The sequence below is a fragment of the Pteropus alecto genome, unplaced genomic scaffold (genome assembly GCF_000325575.1).
Source record: "Pteropus alecto unplaced genomic scaffold, ASM32557v1 scaffold5, whole genome shotgun sequence".
Taxonomy (NCBI): Eukaryota; Metazoa; Chordata; class Mammalia; order Chiroptera; family Pteropodidae; genus Pteropus; species Pteropus alecto.
The window spans coordinates 10,109,373-10,121,387 of record NW_006441953.1 but is presented as its reverse complement, the minus strand read 5'-3'; the positions used below and the strand labels follow the sequence as shown (position 1 = coordinate 10,121,387).

Here is a 12,015-nt window from a genome sequence, read left to right as displayed (position 1 = left end):
TTAATATTTGTATTAGTTTTAATTAGCTTAGCCGACACTTAATTTTTAATAGATATTAAGTGTATAAAACAACTATCTTTAGACATTGTATAAAAAGAGTTGTTTTAGTTTTGTAAATTGATGGTGGTGATAGCAACAAAATAACGTGAATGCTCTTAATGCCACAGAACCATACACTTAAAAACAGTTAAAATGGCAAATAACATTATGTATACTTTACAACAATAAAAAATAGTTGTTTTTAATAGTTATTTTCACTTTTAGAATAGTATTATTAGGTTGCATAATAGAAATGAATAACCATTAATGCAAGAGAAAGTATTGTTTATTTTTACTGTTGCAGGAAGTCTTATGGCTTAAAAGAGGGCTGTAGGATTAATAACTGAATCATAAACTGTATTGTTTACTGTTTAAGTTGTTCTTTACAAAAGGCAGTTTTACCTCTTTGTATCAATGCCTAACACTTTCATCAAAATGAAACAAACTGTCTTCAACATCTGAATGATGAGTGTGCTTATGCACGAGAATAGACATCATCTACAATGGGAAACTCTCCAAGAAAAATCCCCAACAAAGCCCAGTCCATTGCCTTTCTTTTTTTTAAAGCAAAATGAATATTTTAAAACAAGATGCTCGAAATGATGCTAGATATGAAGCCAATATGAAGGCAAGCTTTAGATACGTGAATTATCATTAAGGACAAAATATCTGAAGTTTGAGAAGGGGTGGGAGTTTTACCTGTGGCCAGTGCCCAGTTGTCAGCTATCATTCTGGATAAAGTCTAGCCAGGCCAGTGCTCCCCAGACCTGTACGACCACCAGAATCAGAACTGCCGCTTCTTGAAATGCAGATTCCTAAGCCCCATCCCCATTATACACAATGGTCTACCTATCGCTCAGGTTTTGAGTGTGTTTGTGTATGTGCATATGTGTGAGTGAGAGAGCTTTTTTTTTCTTAAGGTCTCCAGGTAATTTTGATTTGGGAATCACTGAAGTAGGAGGCTAATGGCTTCTTTCTGGAAACCTCCAGAAAACACTTAGAACTTGTACATTGTTTACTCCGCTGATCATTTCCAAACTTTCCTTCTTTCTTCTCAGCAGCAGTTTGAGAAAGCTGACAATTCTTCCTCAAAACACTTGCCTCATCTGGCTTCCAGAACACCGCACTCCCTGGTTTTCCTCCTACAGTTCTGGCTGTGCCTTCTCAGGCTTCTCTGAAGGTTGTGGTGGCCCAGAGCTCAGTCTCTGAAAGGAAACCAAGCGGGCCAAATTCACACACAGCTTTTTAGCTTCTCCTCAAAGTCTCTTCTTTAATACAGATTTTTTTGTTTATTTTTAATTTTTATCAAAGTTACACGTCTATAGTTTAAAGAGTCATACATAATTCTAAAAGGCTTTTATGAGAAACAGCACAACCACCACCATTTCCAAAAATGCAACTTCGTTTAATTCGTTTTAACTAGTTCTTTTGTATTTCCCTCAATAGTGCTAAATAAGACGCTTAATATAGATACATCTTGATTTTCTTTACTTTTAAACATATTTATTGATATCACACCATAGAAGATGATGATGTTACATTTTTTAAACACATGGACACCCAGACACACACACACACACACACACACACACACTCCTCTCAACATTTCTCCTATCTTCATCTTGGTATCTTGGTCTTAACCCGTATCTGGGGTTCCTCAGTAAGAGACCCTTGATTTAAACATCAGAGAATAAACCTCCAGCCATCTGCTGGTGTGTGCAGGGAAGAGACAACTATCTGGCATGGAGGATGAAAAGTCTAGAGACCTAACTGCTTCTTAAAGAGACTTTCAACGAATCTTTCTGTTTTCAGCCCCACCTTTACTTTTATTTCCAGAATCACCCAAGCCTATAATTCCCAAGCCTTTGGGGGATTCTGTCTTTGACCTGGGTTCTTCCTGGCTTTCTCCACCAGTTTAGAATTCATCTCTCTCATGTCTGCTGTGTTAGTTACAGTCTTCCAACTGCTTTCCAACCTCCAAAATGTGTTGCTGTTTCCTACCTCTCCCCATTCTCTTTGTCCTTGTAGATCTTCCTAATATGTCTGCTTATTTCCATCCTAGTGTGATTTTAGAAGACGTGGAAACAAATGTATGTGGCCAACCTGTTATTTTTGATGCAAAGCCTCAATCCAAGTCTTATCATTAATAAAATCAACATTTTAATATTCATCCGTCAAATTGATTTTGTGATTTAAGATTGTTTATTTACTTTTATGAGTCTTTTTTATTCTGTTTTTCTTTTTCATCATCATATCTCCTGCATCTAGCATTTGTGTGTTAGATATATACCATCAATGTTATATAAAATTAAACCATTCAATGTTTTAGTACATTCCTATGAAAAATGTTTTAAAAGGTAATTTCATGGTTGAGCATAAAATTTTTTTCTTCATTACTAAAATTAAAAACTAATGCATGCATACATACATACATACATAAAAATGTAAGACATAAAACTAAACAAGGGGCTTTCGACATGAAGAATGATAAAATTCACTGAAAACCTTTAATTATTTAGATGTCCAACTATATAATTACCTAAGCCCTTGAGTTGAAAAGGAGCCTGTCTAGAGCAAATTATAGTTGTCACCCACCTTTAAATAAGATTTCATCAAGTCAAACTGACATAGTATTTTCAGAATGTGATAATTACCAGTATTCAAGAACTGTGAATCTTTTCTTCCTTTGTGCTTTTTGCAGAAGTCTATTTAACTGTGTGTTAGTCAAAGAATATTTTGAAAACCAAAATATGAAAAATTTAGTAGTAAAAACTTTTCAATTATTTATGGTACATGGTACTTGGAATTTGTTGAGAAACAATTGTGGGTGTTTTGTTTTGCTTTGTTTTGTTTTTACCATTGAGAAGAGGCTAAAAGCCCTGATTGTCCTTCATCAAGCTAGTGACCTGGGGGAAATGTCAAACATGACCTGAGAACTTTCTCTGAATATTTTTATCTTCATATAGTATGGGAAAAATTAGAAGGGCTGACTTTTAAAATGCAAATATCCCTTTATTCTAGCCATCCTCAAAGCAGGGAAAGCCACTCCTGGATGGGTTAGTCAGCTTTACTTCAGTAACAAATGGCCCCCTAAATCCCAGCAAATTACAGAAGCAACTATTTCTCTCTTGGCCACATTACATGGCAGTGTCTCTGGGTCAGGTGCTAGAATTCATGCTGTTCAGTGGCAGAGGGAAGGAGCGCTGCCTGAAATATGTGGCGCCTGTTAAAATTTACTTTTGTTCAAATGTGATCCATGTTTCCTCTCTTTACACTTCACTAGCAAAGCAAGTCGCATGACCAAGCCTAACACTGATGGGGAGGGCAAGTTACTCCTCCAACAGGAAGTCCCTGCATATCGCAGGGTAAAGGGTTGAAGTTTAATTCTCCTAAAAGGAGGAGGAAGCATGAGTCATTGAAAATGATAATATAATCTCTACAGGTAGAAAAGACAGGGGCAGGGAGGAGGCTTAGATGATTGAAGAAAGAAATTTGAACTAGAGAAAAGTCAAACAGTGCTAAGTATGGGAAAGTTTTCAGGTTTAAATTTTTTTTTCTTGCGTTAAACACAATAGAGTTTATGATTAAGGAACTTAATGCCAGTTTATCTACCTTAAATTATGATTGTAAATTATCTTTGCAGTATAATGTTATTGGGGCCAGCATTTCTTTTCTCAGTACATTCTTGGTGTCCTTTCTAATATTGTTCACTTCAAGAAGAATAAACTAAATTCCATATAATGCAGAGAGAATTAGAAATGACTGAGGTGAGGAAGTGGTAGATCTAAATAACCCTTATGACAAAGAAAAATGCAGTGTATCAAGCAGCTTCATTTGGAACACAATAATTTGCCCACTGGCTACCCAAACAGAAACTGCAGATTTTCCAGGTTCTGACTTACAATGCAAGGCTGTATATTCAGTTGCCAAAACAGGGACATTTCAGAAACATCAGGAATTATGTGGTGTTCAGAAAAAAAATAATCTTTCCCTTCCAATTAAGTCTCTTAAATCAACACTTTGTACAGATGCCTTTTTTAGTGTAAGACTTGGTTCTAAGCTGGAATGAGTATACGAACACTTTAGAGGGCTTTGAAGTTTTCAAACATGAATCTCGTAGAGAGGTTTATCCTCACATACTCTGATGATGTGGTCAGGGCATCTCTTCTTCTGATGGAGACAGAAACTAAGGCACATAGCAGTTTAGTGACAGCACTTCCCTGAAGTGCACCAGCTTATTAGTGCCTCATCAAATACCCGAATACCTCAGGCAAAAGGACACAGTCATGCTTAACTGGTCACCAACTAATGAGAATGAATGACTCATTTCGGAAGATATGGTTGTGACAGGTTGGGAGTGAGGGGCAGGGAGAAGGTGTGCTAGACAACGGGGCCCCGTGAAAAATGAAAAGAGAAGTGGAGAGAGAAAGTTGGAGAAAAGGAACACAAACCAACCCCAGCGTTAAATTCTTGATGAGAATTTAATTCGTGATAGGAATTAAATTGTTGATGGGAGCTCGAATTCAAAGAATTATTAAAATGAGTGATGAGAAAAAAACAGCTAATTTCATAAACTTATTTGGCGAAAATAGATGTAATAGATGTTTAAGTTTTTTCACCAATGAATAATACTCTACTCCAACTAATGTGCAGAAATGTTTGCTGCCCGTGTACTTTGGGTTTATGGCCAGTAACGAGCATACTGATAAAATCTATTGACACATTAGTTACTCGTTCTCTCCCCAAAGTTGAAATTGGAACACTAGAGAATAGTGACAAGCAGTTTGCTTTTCTTGGTGGAGTTCAGAAATGCTAGCTTATGTTAGAGAAAAGGTTTGTAAAGGTGTTATACCTGTGTCTCATACAATCACACCTTGTTTAATTGCACTTTGCTTTATTGCACTTCGCAGACATTGTGTGTTTTACAAAATTGAAGGCAGGACTCTCCACAGCAAAAAGATTATGACTCGCTTATTTGCGGTGGTCTGTAACAGAACCTACAGTATCTCCGAGGTATGCCTATATTATTATTACATTCTATCTTTCTTTTTTCTTCTTGAGAGCAAGGGGACCCTGATTCATTCTTCAACAAGTACTTGCTAACACCTATTATGAACCACGCACTGTTCTAGATGCTGGGGACTCATTCAGAAAAAAAGAGTTTATGTTATAGCAGGGTAATATTTTTAAAAATCAAATTTATAATGTCAAGTTTATAATGTCACTAGTAAACACTTTGAAGAAAAATAAAGATAAGAGGGTGGTGCAGGTTGCCTTTCAGGAGAGGCGATGGTGTGTCGGTGACAGCTCATGATAGTTTCATCAGAGTTGACTGCTAAATGTTTAGGAATTTTGCTAGCCAGATGTTAAACACAGCCGTTATTACAAATTAAATTATATAGCCTTACAAGTTAATATATTATAATAAAAGCAAAGGTAACAAATACTCAAAATTCACCATTTTCTATTTATTTTACTACTCGTTGCTATTATCTACGCTCATTAAGTTTTTTACATTTATTATAGCTCTGTGTTGAAAATACTCTCAAGGATGTTCTTCTGCACATCTCTTCCCAACTCTGTGTTCAGTGGCGTCACGTTGGTAGCTTGAAATCAGCCATTGTGGATATATTTACACCATGGAAACTGGCAAATACTACAAAGCAGAGCTTTTTATCTCACAGAGTAGTCGTTGAACATTTATTAGCACTTTACAGGGGACAGTGTTTCTGATGAGGTGATATTTGAGCAGAAGCCTGAATTAAATGTGGACATCTGTCATTGGGATGTCTGGGGGACAGCGATGGGCATAGGCCTCGGGCCAGCACTTACTTGACACATTCAAGGATCAGCACAGCACAGCATGGCTGATCGCAGTGAGTGAGCACAGTGGCAGGAAATCAGGGCAGGGACAATTATGTTGAACGTTGAAGCCCATGGTAAAAGATAGATAGTTTTTATTCCAAGTACATTGTGACGCTAGGGGAGGATTGGAAACAGATGAGGGGCATGGTCTGATCACTCTATTAGATGGAGGAGAACGGGTTGTTCTATCAGGTTGTGGTTTTAAATTTCCACTGAGTGGTATCTAAGGATTATTCCTTGCTTGTTAGAAATATACCAGAAACAATGATATTTGCAACAGCCCTAACATTTAATCACAGTCAACATACAAGGCCCATCCCTATTCAATTCCCTTCTCCTTCCTGGGCACATGGGTAGTCTATTTCTCAGCACTCTTGCAGTTAATTGGGTTCACATGATGAGTTATAGCTAATGAAATGTGAACAGAAATGACACAAGCCACTCCTAGGCAAAAGCGTTTTAGACCCATTCTATGACCTCCACACTTTTCTCTTGCTCTTCCATGGTGACTATAGAGGCCACATATTAAGATGGAGGAGCCAAAAAATGGAAGAATTCTGATCCCCAGGTGACTGTGGGAAATACAGCATCCATTGACTTACCCTGGACATGTAAGATGAGCAAGAAAAAAAAAAATCTTTGTTTCACTAAGTCCTGAAATTTAGGGATTAATTTATTACTTCAGTTGACTGATACAGAATGCCAACCTAGTAGAACTTTTTAGGGATTAATTTATTACTTCAGCTGACTAATACAGAATGCCAACCTAGTAGAACTTTTGTAACAACAGCTAACATTTACTGAGTGCTTACTCTACGCCAGGCAGTATGTTAAGCATTTTGCACGTATTTCTTCATTTAAGCCCCACACCACCCTTATGTGGTGGGCACTATTATTGCTTCCATTCTAGAAATAAGGAAACTGAGGCCAAAAGAAGTTGAGTGATTTGTCCAGGGTTCCCCAGAGAACAAAAGGTATAGGCAGGATCCAGGCCTAACTCTAGAACCTTACCTTTTCCCACGTGAGGAAAGACTAGGCTCTGGGTAGGCAAAGATAAATATAGTGCCATTCCTGTCCTCAAGGGGTCACAGTATAGCAGGGGAGAGACTAGGAAATGAAAATTATAATGAAACGAATGTGCAGGCAATACTGGAGATGAGGAAGCATGTTAATAGGCACCATAGAGATGCAATCAGCAAAATCCAGACTGTGGAAAACCAATAGGACAAATGACCCAGTGTCTTCAACAAATAAATTATGAAGAAATTGAGACAGAACCTATAGTTTAAAAGAGACCTAAAAACTTATCAACCAATGGAAGGAGTATCTGGCTCCTGATTCAAGCAAAGTGTAAGGGAGGGAAAAAAAGATACTGCTGGATATTTGAAATTTTAAACACTAAATAAACATTTAATATATTAAGGAATTACTAATTTCAACATCAAAATGTTTAGGTGATATAATGGTTTTGTGTTGACCTTTTAGAAATATATGCTAAAACATTTATAGAAGAAATGATAGGGAACCTTCAAAGTACTCAAGAAGTGGAAGGGGGTGTATAAAACAAGATTGGCGATGGATGATCACAGTTGACCTGAGTGACAGTTGCATGGGGATCAATCTTAGTAAATATTTAAAACATTACAAAATAAATGTTTCTAAATAACTATTCCTGGGCTGGATACAAAAGAACTGGAAGAATCGCTGACAAAGTGTTTGGGAAAGTTGGGAAGACTTCCAACGAAAATGGGACAACCACGTGTGAAACTGTGCCTGGGCAGCAAGGGAGCACACACAAACAAAATTATTTTGAGTGCCGCCTAACATTATAAATGCCAAGAGGTGGTTAATATTTGTTTTTTATCAAGAGCCAACTGCTGTAACATGGAAACAGGTTACCAGAGTTTATAGAACTTTCTCTATGGTCATATGTAGACATAGGCTGAACAAAACAGGAGATTGAACATTTGATTTGAAAATCAGGAGACTTGGCACAAGAATCTTGGCTCTGTCATTGACCGGCTGTGTGTCTTGAAGAAGAGCTCTGAAATTCTGTGTCTTGGTTTTCTAATCTACAAAACAAGAAGGCCCAAATTATTCTCAAAGACTGTCCTGCTCCAGCATTCTATTCTTCTCTGTGGCTTCCACAGCCAGATGTTAATTTGGGGTCATATGTGGGAATCGGCTGCTTCCGGTCACTTTAGTATTATCATCAGAAACAAAAAGTGGTCCAGTGATGATCCATCTTAGTCACAGGAGACCCTGAGTCTCCTGAACATAGAGGCCCCACTGATACAACCTTCAAGAGGCTGGTTTCTACTTCACATGGGAAGCAGAAGGGAAGGACAGAGTGAGATCATTGTGCATTGTTTTTCACACAGCACCTGACATTTTGATGCCCCTCACAGGTTAAGGGAGCAGAATTTATCCACAACTTGGCAATACTTTGTGAAAAGTTCCTCCGGGCTTGAAAATTCTACTTGCTTTCTTTCCTTGATATTAAATATTGAGAAATCTGCCCCTTGGTGTCCCAATAGAGGTTAACATAGTACTAATGGGATGTCACCATGGGCCTATCATTTCTGTGCTGAGGAAAGTAATGAAAAGTGTCAAAATATTCCCTTGCCATGCCACTCCCCACACCTTTCAAACTGCAAAAGAGACTCAGCTGCAACTACCCCCATCATGGAGGGAAAGATAAGAACTCTGAGGCCTAGAACTCCGCCCCCCTCCCCAAGCCTTCCCTCACCCACTCCACCCTGGCAGAAGGCTGGAAGCTGCACAGACTCATCTGGGAGAGCTCTGTCATTTGCGAAGGAAATAAGGGTAAGGGAGACCTGCCTGGTCTGACCCTCCGTGTCCCATAATTTCTGTCCTACCATGACTGAAAAGAAGATTGGTCAAGTGCAGAGAAAGAAGACAGCCCGGAGTGTGGCAGACCCACAGACAACCTGACAGATGGGAGACTAAGGCTGTCCATCTTTCTACTCTTCTTCCCACATTTAGGGCTTTCTCCATCTCCCTGGCATCTCCACGTAAGCTTCAAGTGCTCAGAGCAGCCCCTGAGACTAGGACAACCCCCTAATGGAATCGCCTTGCTTTCCTTCCAACATTTTTATCAGTTTGTAACTATACATTAACTGATGTGATTATATAATTAATATGCCTCTCTCATTACACTTAAAGAGATATTATAGATCCTGGACATATATTGTTTACTTTTTAAAAAATGAAATAAAATACACGGAAAATGCACAATTCATATACGCAGCCCAGTGAATTATTACAAAGTGAACAAATATGAGCAACCACTACCCAGGTCAAGAAATAGAACGGTCCCAGCCTCTCAGAAGGCACTCACCTCCTTCCCCAGAATACCATCTTCATGGTGTCCAGAGATTAGTTTTGCCTCCTTTTTAAAGTTTTAAATCTTAAGACTTTCAAAAATTGAGACATAATTTACAAATCCAGTGAAATTTATCCTTTAGAGCATACAATTCTATGAGTTTCGGCAAACACATAGAGTTGTGTTTATCGCAACCACAATCGAAATACAGAACAGTTCCATCACCCTCCAAATTCCCTTGTGTGCTTTCATAGTCAACTCCTCTTCCGAACCCAGTTCTTGAAAACCACTGATCTGTTTTCGTTCCCTATATTGTTACCTATTCTAGAATTTTGTATATACAGAATGATCTAGTATTTGGGGGGTGGGGATGGGTGGAGGAAGGGTCTGGCTTCTTTCTCTCAACATAATGTTTGTGAGGTTCATCCATGGTGTTGTGTATAATAGTTCATTTTCATTGCTGTATGAATATACCATAATTTGTTTGTATCATTGTATAAATATACAATGTATGTGTCCATTGTATTGTTGATGGACATTTGAGTTGTTTCTAGTTTAGGGGATTATAAATAATGCTGCTGGAAACATTCTGCATTTATCTTTTCATGTTCACTGCATGCATCTCTACGGCTTGGTGATCCCAGGGTAATGATGAGGTATTCTTATCATTAGTTTCCAGAAGTTTCATTTCATCTTTCCCACTTAGATCTACAACTGACCTGAAATGCATATTTACATGTGATATGACCTTGGAGCTCAAGTTTCTTTTTTCTTTTTTCGACACGGATACCATTAATTAAAAAAAAAAAAAAAAAAAAGTCCTGACCCCTTGCTCTGCAGTGCTTCCTCTGAGGTATAGAAACTGTCCTCAAATGTGTAGTTTTGTTTCTGGACGCTCCATTCCATTCCACCGCCTGTTTATCATAATGCTCCCACTTTATTCTTCTTGTTCAAGATATTTCTGGGTTATTTTTGACCTTCGGAATTCCTACTTAATTTTTAGGATCCTATCTGAGTTTACTCATCCTTGGATCCCAGCCCCCTGACACTGTACCTGGCACACAAGTAGGAATTCAGTGAATACCTGTTGTATGAATGGGGGTGACCTGAGGACCTTTCAGGGATAATGGGAAAGACTCAGCACCCTACTTCCCCACCCCATGCTTCTGCCCGGCTACTCCCAGAGGAGCGCGGATGAACTGCAGGGAGGCGTGATCCCGGACAGAGCGCGTCATCGTCCTCCCAGACCGACTGGTTCTGCGGCGGGTTCCCCGCCTCTCCCCTGCCTGCCGGAAGGGCGCGATCACCTCCGCCCGAGCTTGGTGGCTGCAGCGGGGATGGCGGCGGCGGCGACAGCGGCTAAGGGAGGCAGTGGCCCGGGCACGGACACCCGGCTGGACCAGGAGACGGCCCGGTGGCTACGGTGGGACAAGGTAAGGGGCGACAGGGTGCTGGGACGGCCGAGGCGAGGTGCGGGGTCCTCTGCCTAGCCCCGGGCGCCGCCTTTCCCGCGGCGAATGCCGGCGCCCGCCTTTTCTTCTTCCCTCCGCTCGGGAAGACAGAGGAGGAGGTCGCAGCAGCTGCCAGGCTTCCTCGGGTCCGGCCTGCGTTTGTCTGGGAAGGGTTGTCCCGAGAGAAAACCAGCCATCCCTCATGCCAGGCTGTCAGTTCGGCATTAGGGGTGTGAGCCGGGTCGGCCTGAACGCGGCCAGGCTCAGGGGTATTGTCTAACTGCGGAGCGCAGGCGTCTGGGTCACTCAGACCGCCAGCTCGTCCTCTGATGTCGCGGGTGCATCCCCCGCCCACCCAGAATCGTTCCATCTCGCCTGTTCCTTTTCCTCCTAGGCACTTTGCAGACCACCCTTCCCATCCACATCTCCCAAGTGCTTCGTTGCAAGCACGGGTCCTCCCGGCGGGGCCCCGCCTGACTTCAGGTGGCTTCCTCCAGTCTCTGACTTTGCTGAGAAGATGAGAGGGAACCCCTTACACGCAGCAACCCGTAGTTCTTCCCTTCACGCTCTTAGATGCTAGAGCAAAGAGAGAATAAAGGGTCCAGCTCCAGACATGTCATGACTCCTCTCTTTTCTAACTTGTCTCTCGCTTCCTGCTTGTTCCTTCAGGCATGCTGTTCGTTTTCCTGGAATGTTCTCTGCTCTCTTCTGCTGAACTTATTTCTGATGCTGTTACTTTCATGTTTTGGATTCGAACTTACATGTGGCTTACGGAAAGAGGCCTACCCTGGCTCCCAAGGGTAAATTATTTCTCCCTAATACTCTCCTTAAACACTGTTCTTTTCCTTCATCACTCTTACTGAGATTGGTCAAAAAGCCAAAATAAAAACTTGTTAGTAGGTTTACTTGTTTAATGCCTGTCTCCAGACCTGACTTCGAAGATGTGGGACCTGTTGGGTGGCACAGGACTGGTTCTAGGAGGACGCAGCTTTGGTTTAATACTCTGCTGTCTTGTCTTAAAATTTTTTTCATTGTTGAACAGGTGGTCCCATTTTGCACTTGACCCCTGCAAATCGTGTAGTGGAGCCTGTCTACTCCTTCACTAATGTCCATGGTTTATAAAGCCTGACGCAGGGCCCACACATAGTAGATATAGATTTTGTCTGCTCTCTGAAAGTAGAGTATTCCTCTGAAACCTTTCATAAGCTGAAACAAGTTACTATTAATTTATATGGAAAAATTTTTTAGCATTCCCAGACCCCCCAAAATAGCCTACCAAATCATACCAAATACACATTAAACCTAAAATAACGC

At 40.4% G+C, this 12,015-nt stretch overlaps 1 protein-coding gene across 1 annotated transcript in view; it reads left to right on the top strand.

Moving 5' to 3' along the window:
* The first annotated feature begins 10,527 nt into the window (after positions 1 to 10,527).
* The window catches only part of PGM2 (phosphoglucomutase 2), a 29,583-nt gene continuing 28,095 nt past the window's right edge, over positions 10,528 to 12,015 (top strand). The window contains exon 1 of the mRNA XM_006918939.3: positions 10,528 to 10,683. Within this exon, the coding sequence (XP_006919001.1) occupies positions 10,588 to 10,683 (96 nt within the window). The 5' untranslated portion in view covers positions 10,528 to 10,587. The remainder of the gene's footprint in view (positions 10,684 to 12,015) is intronic.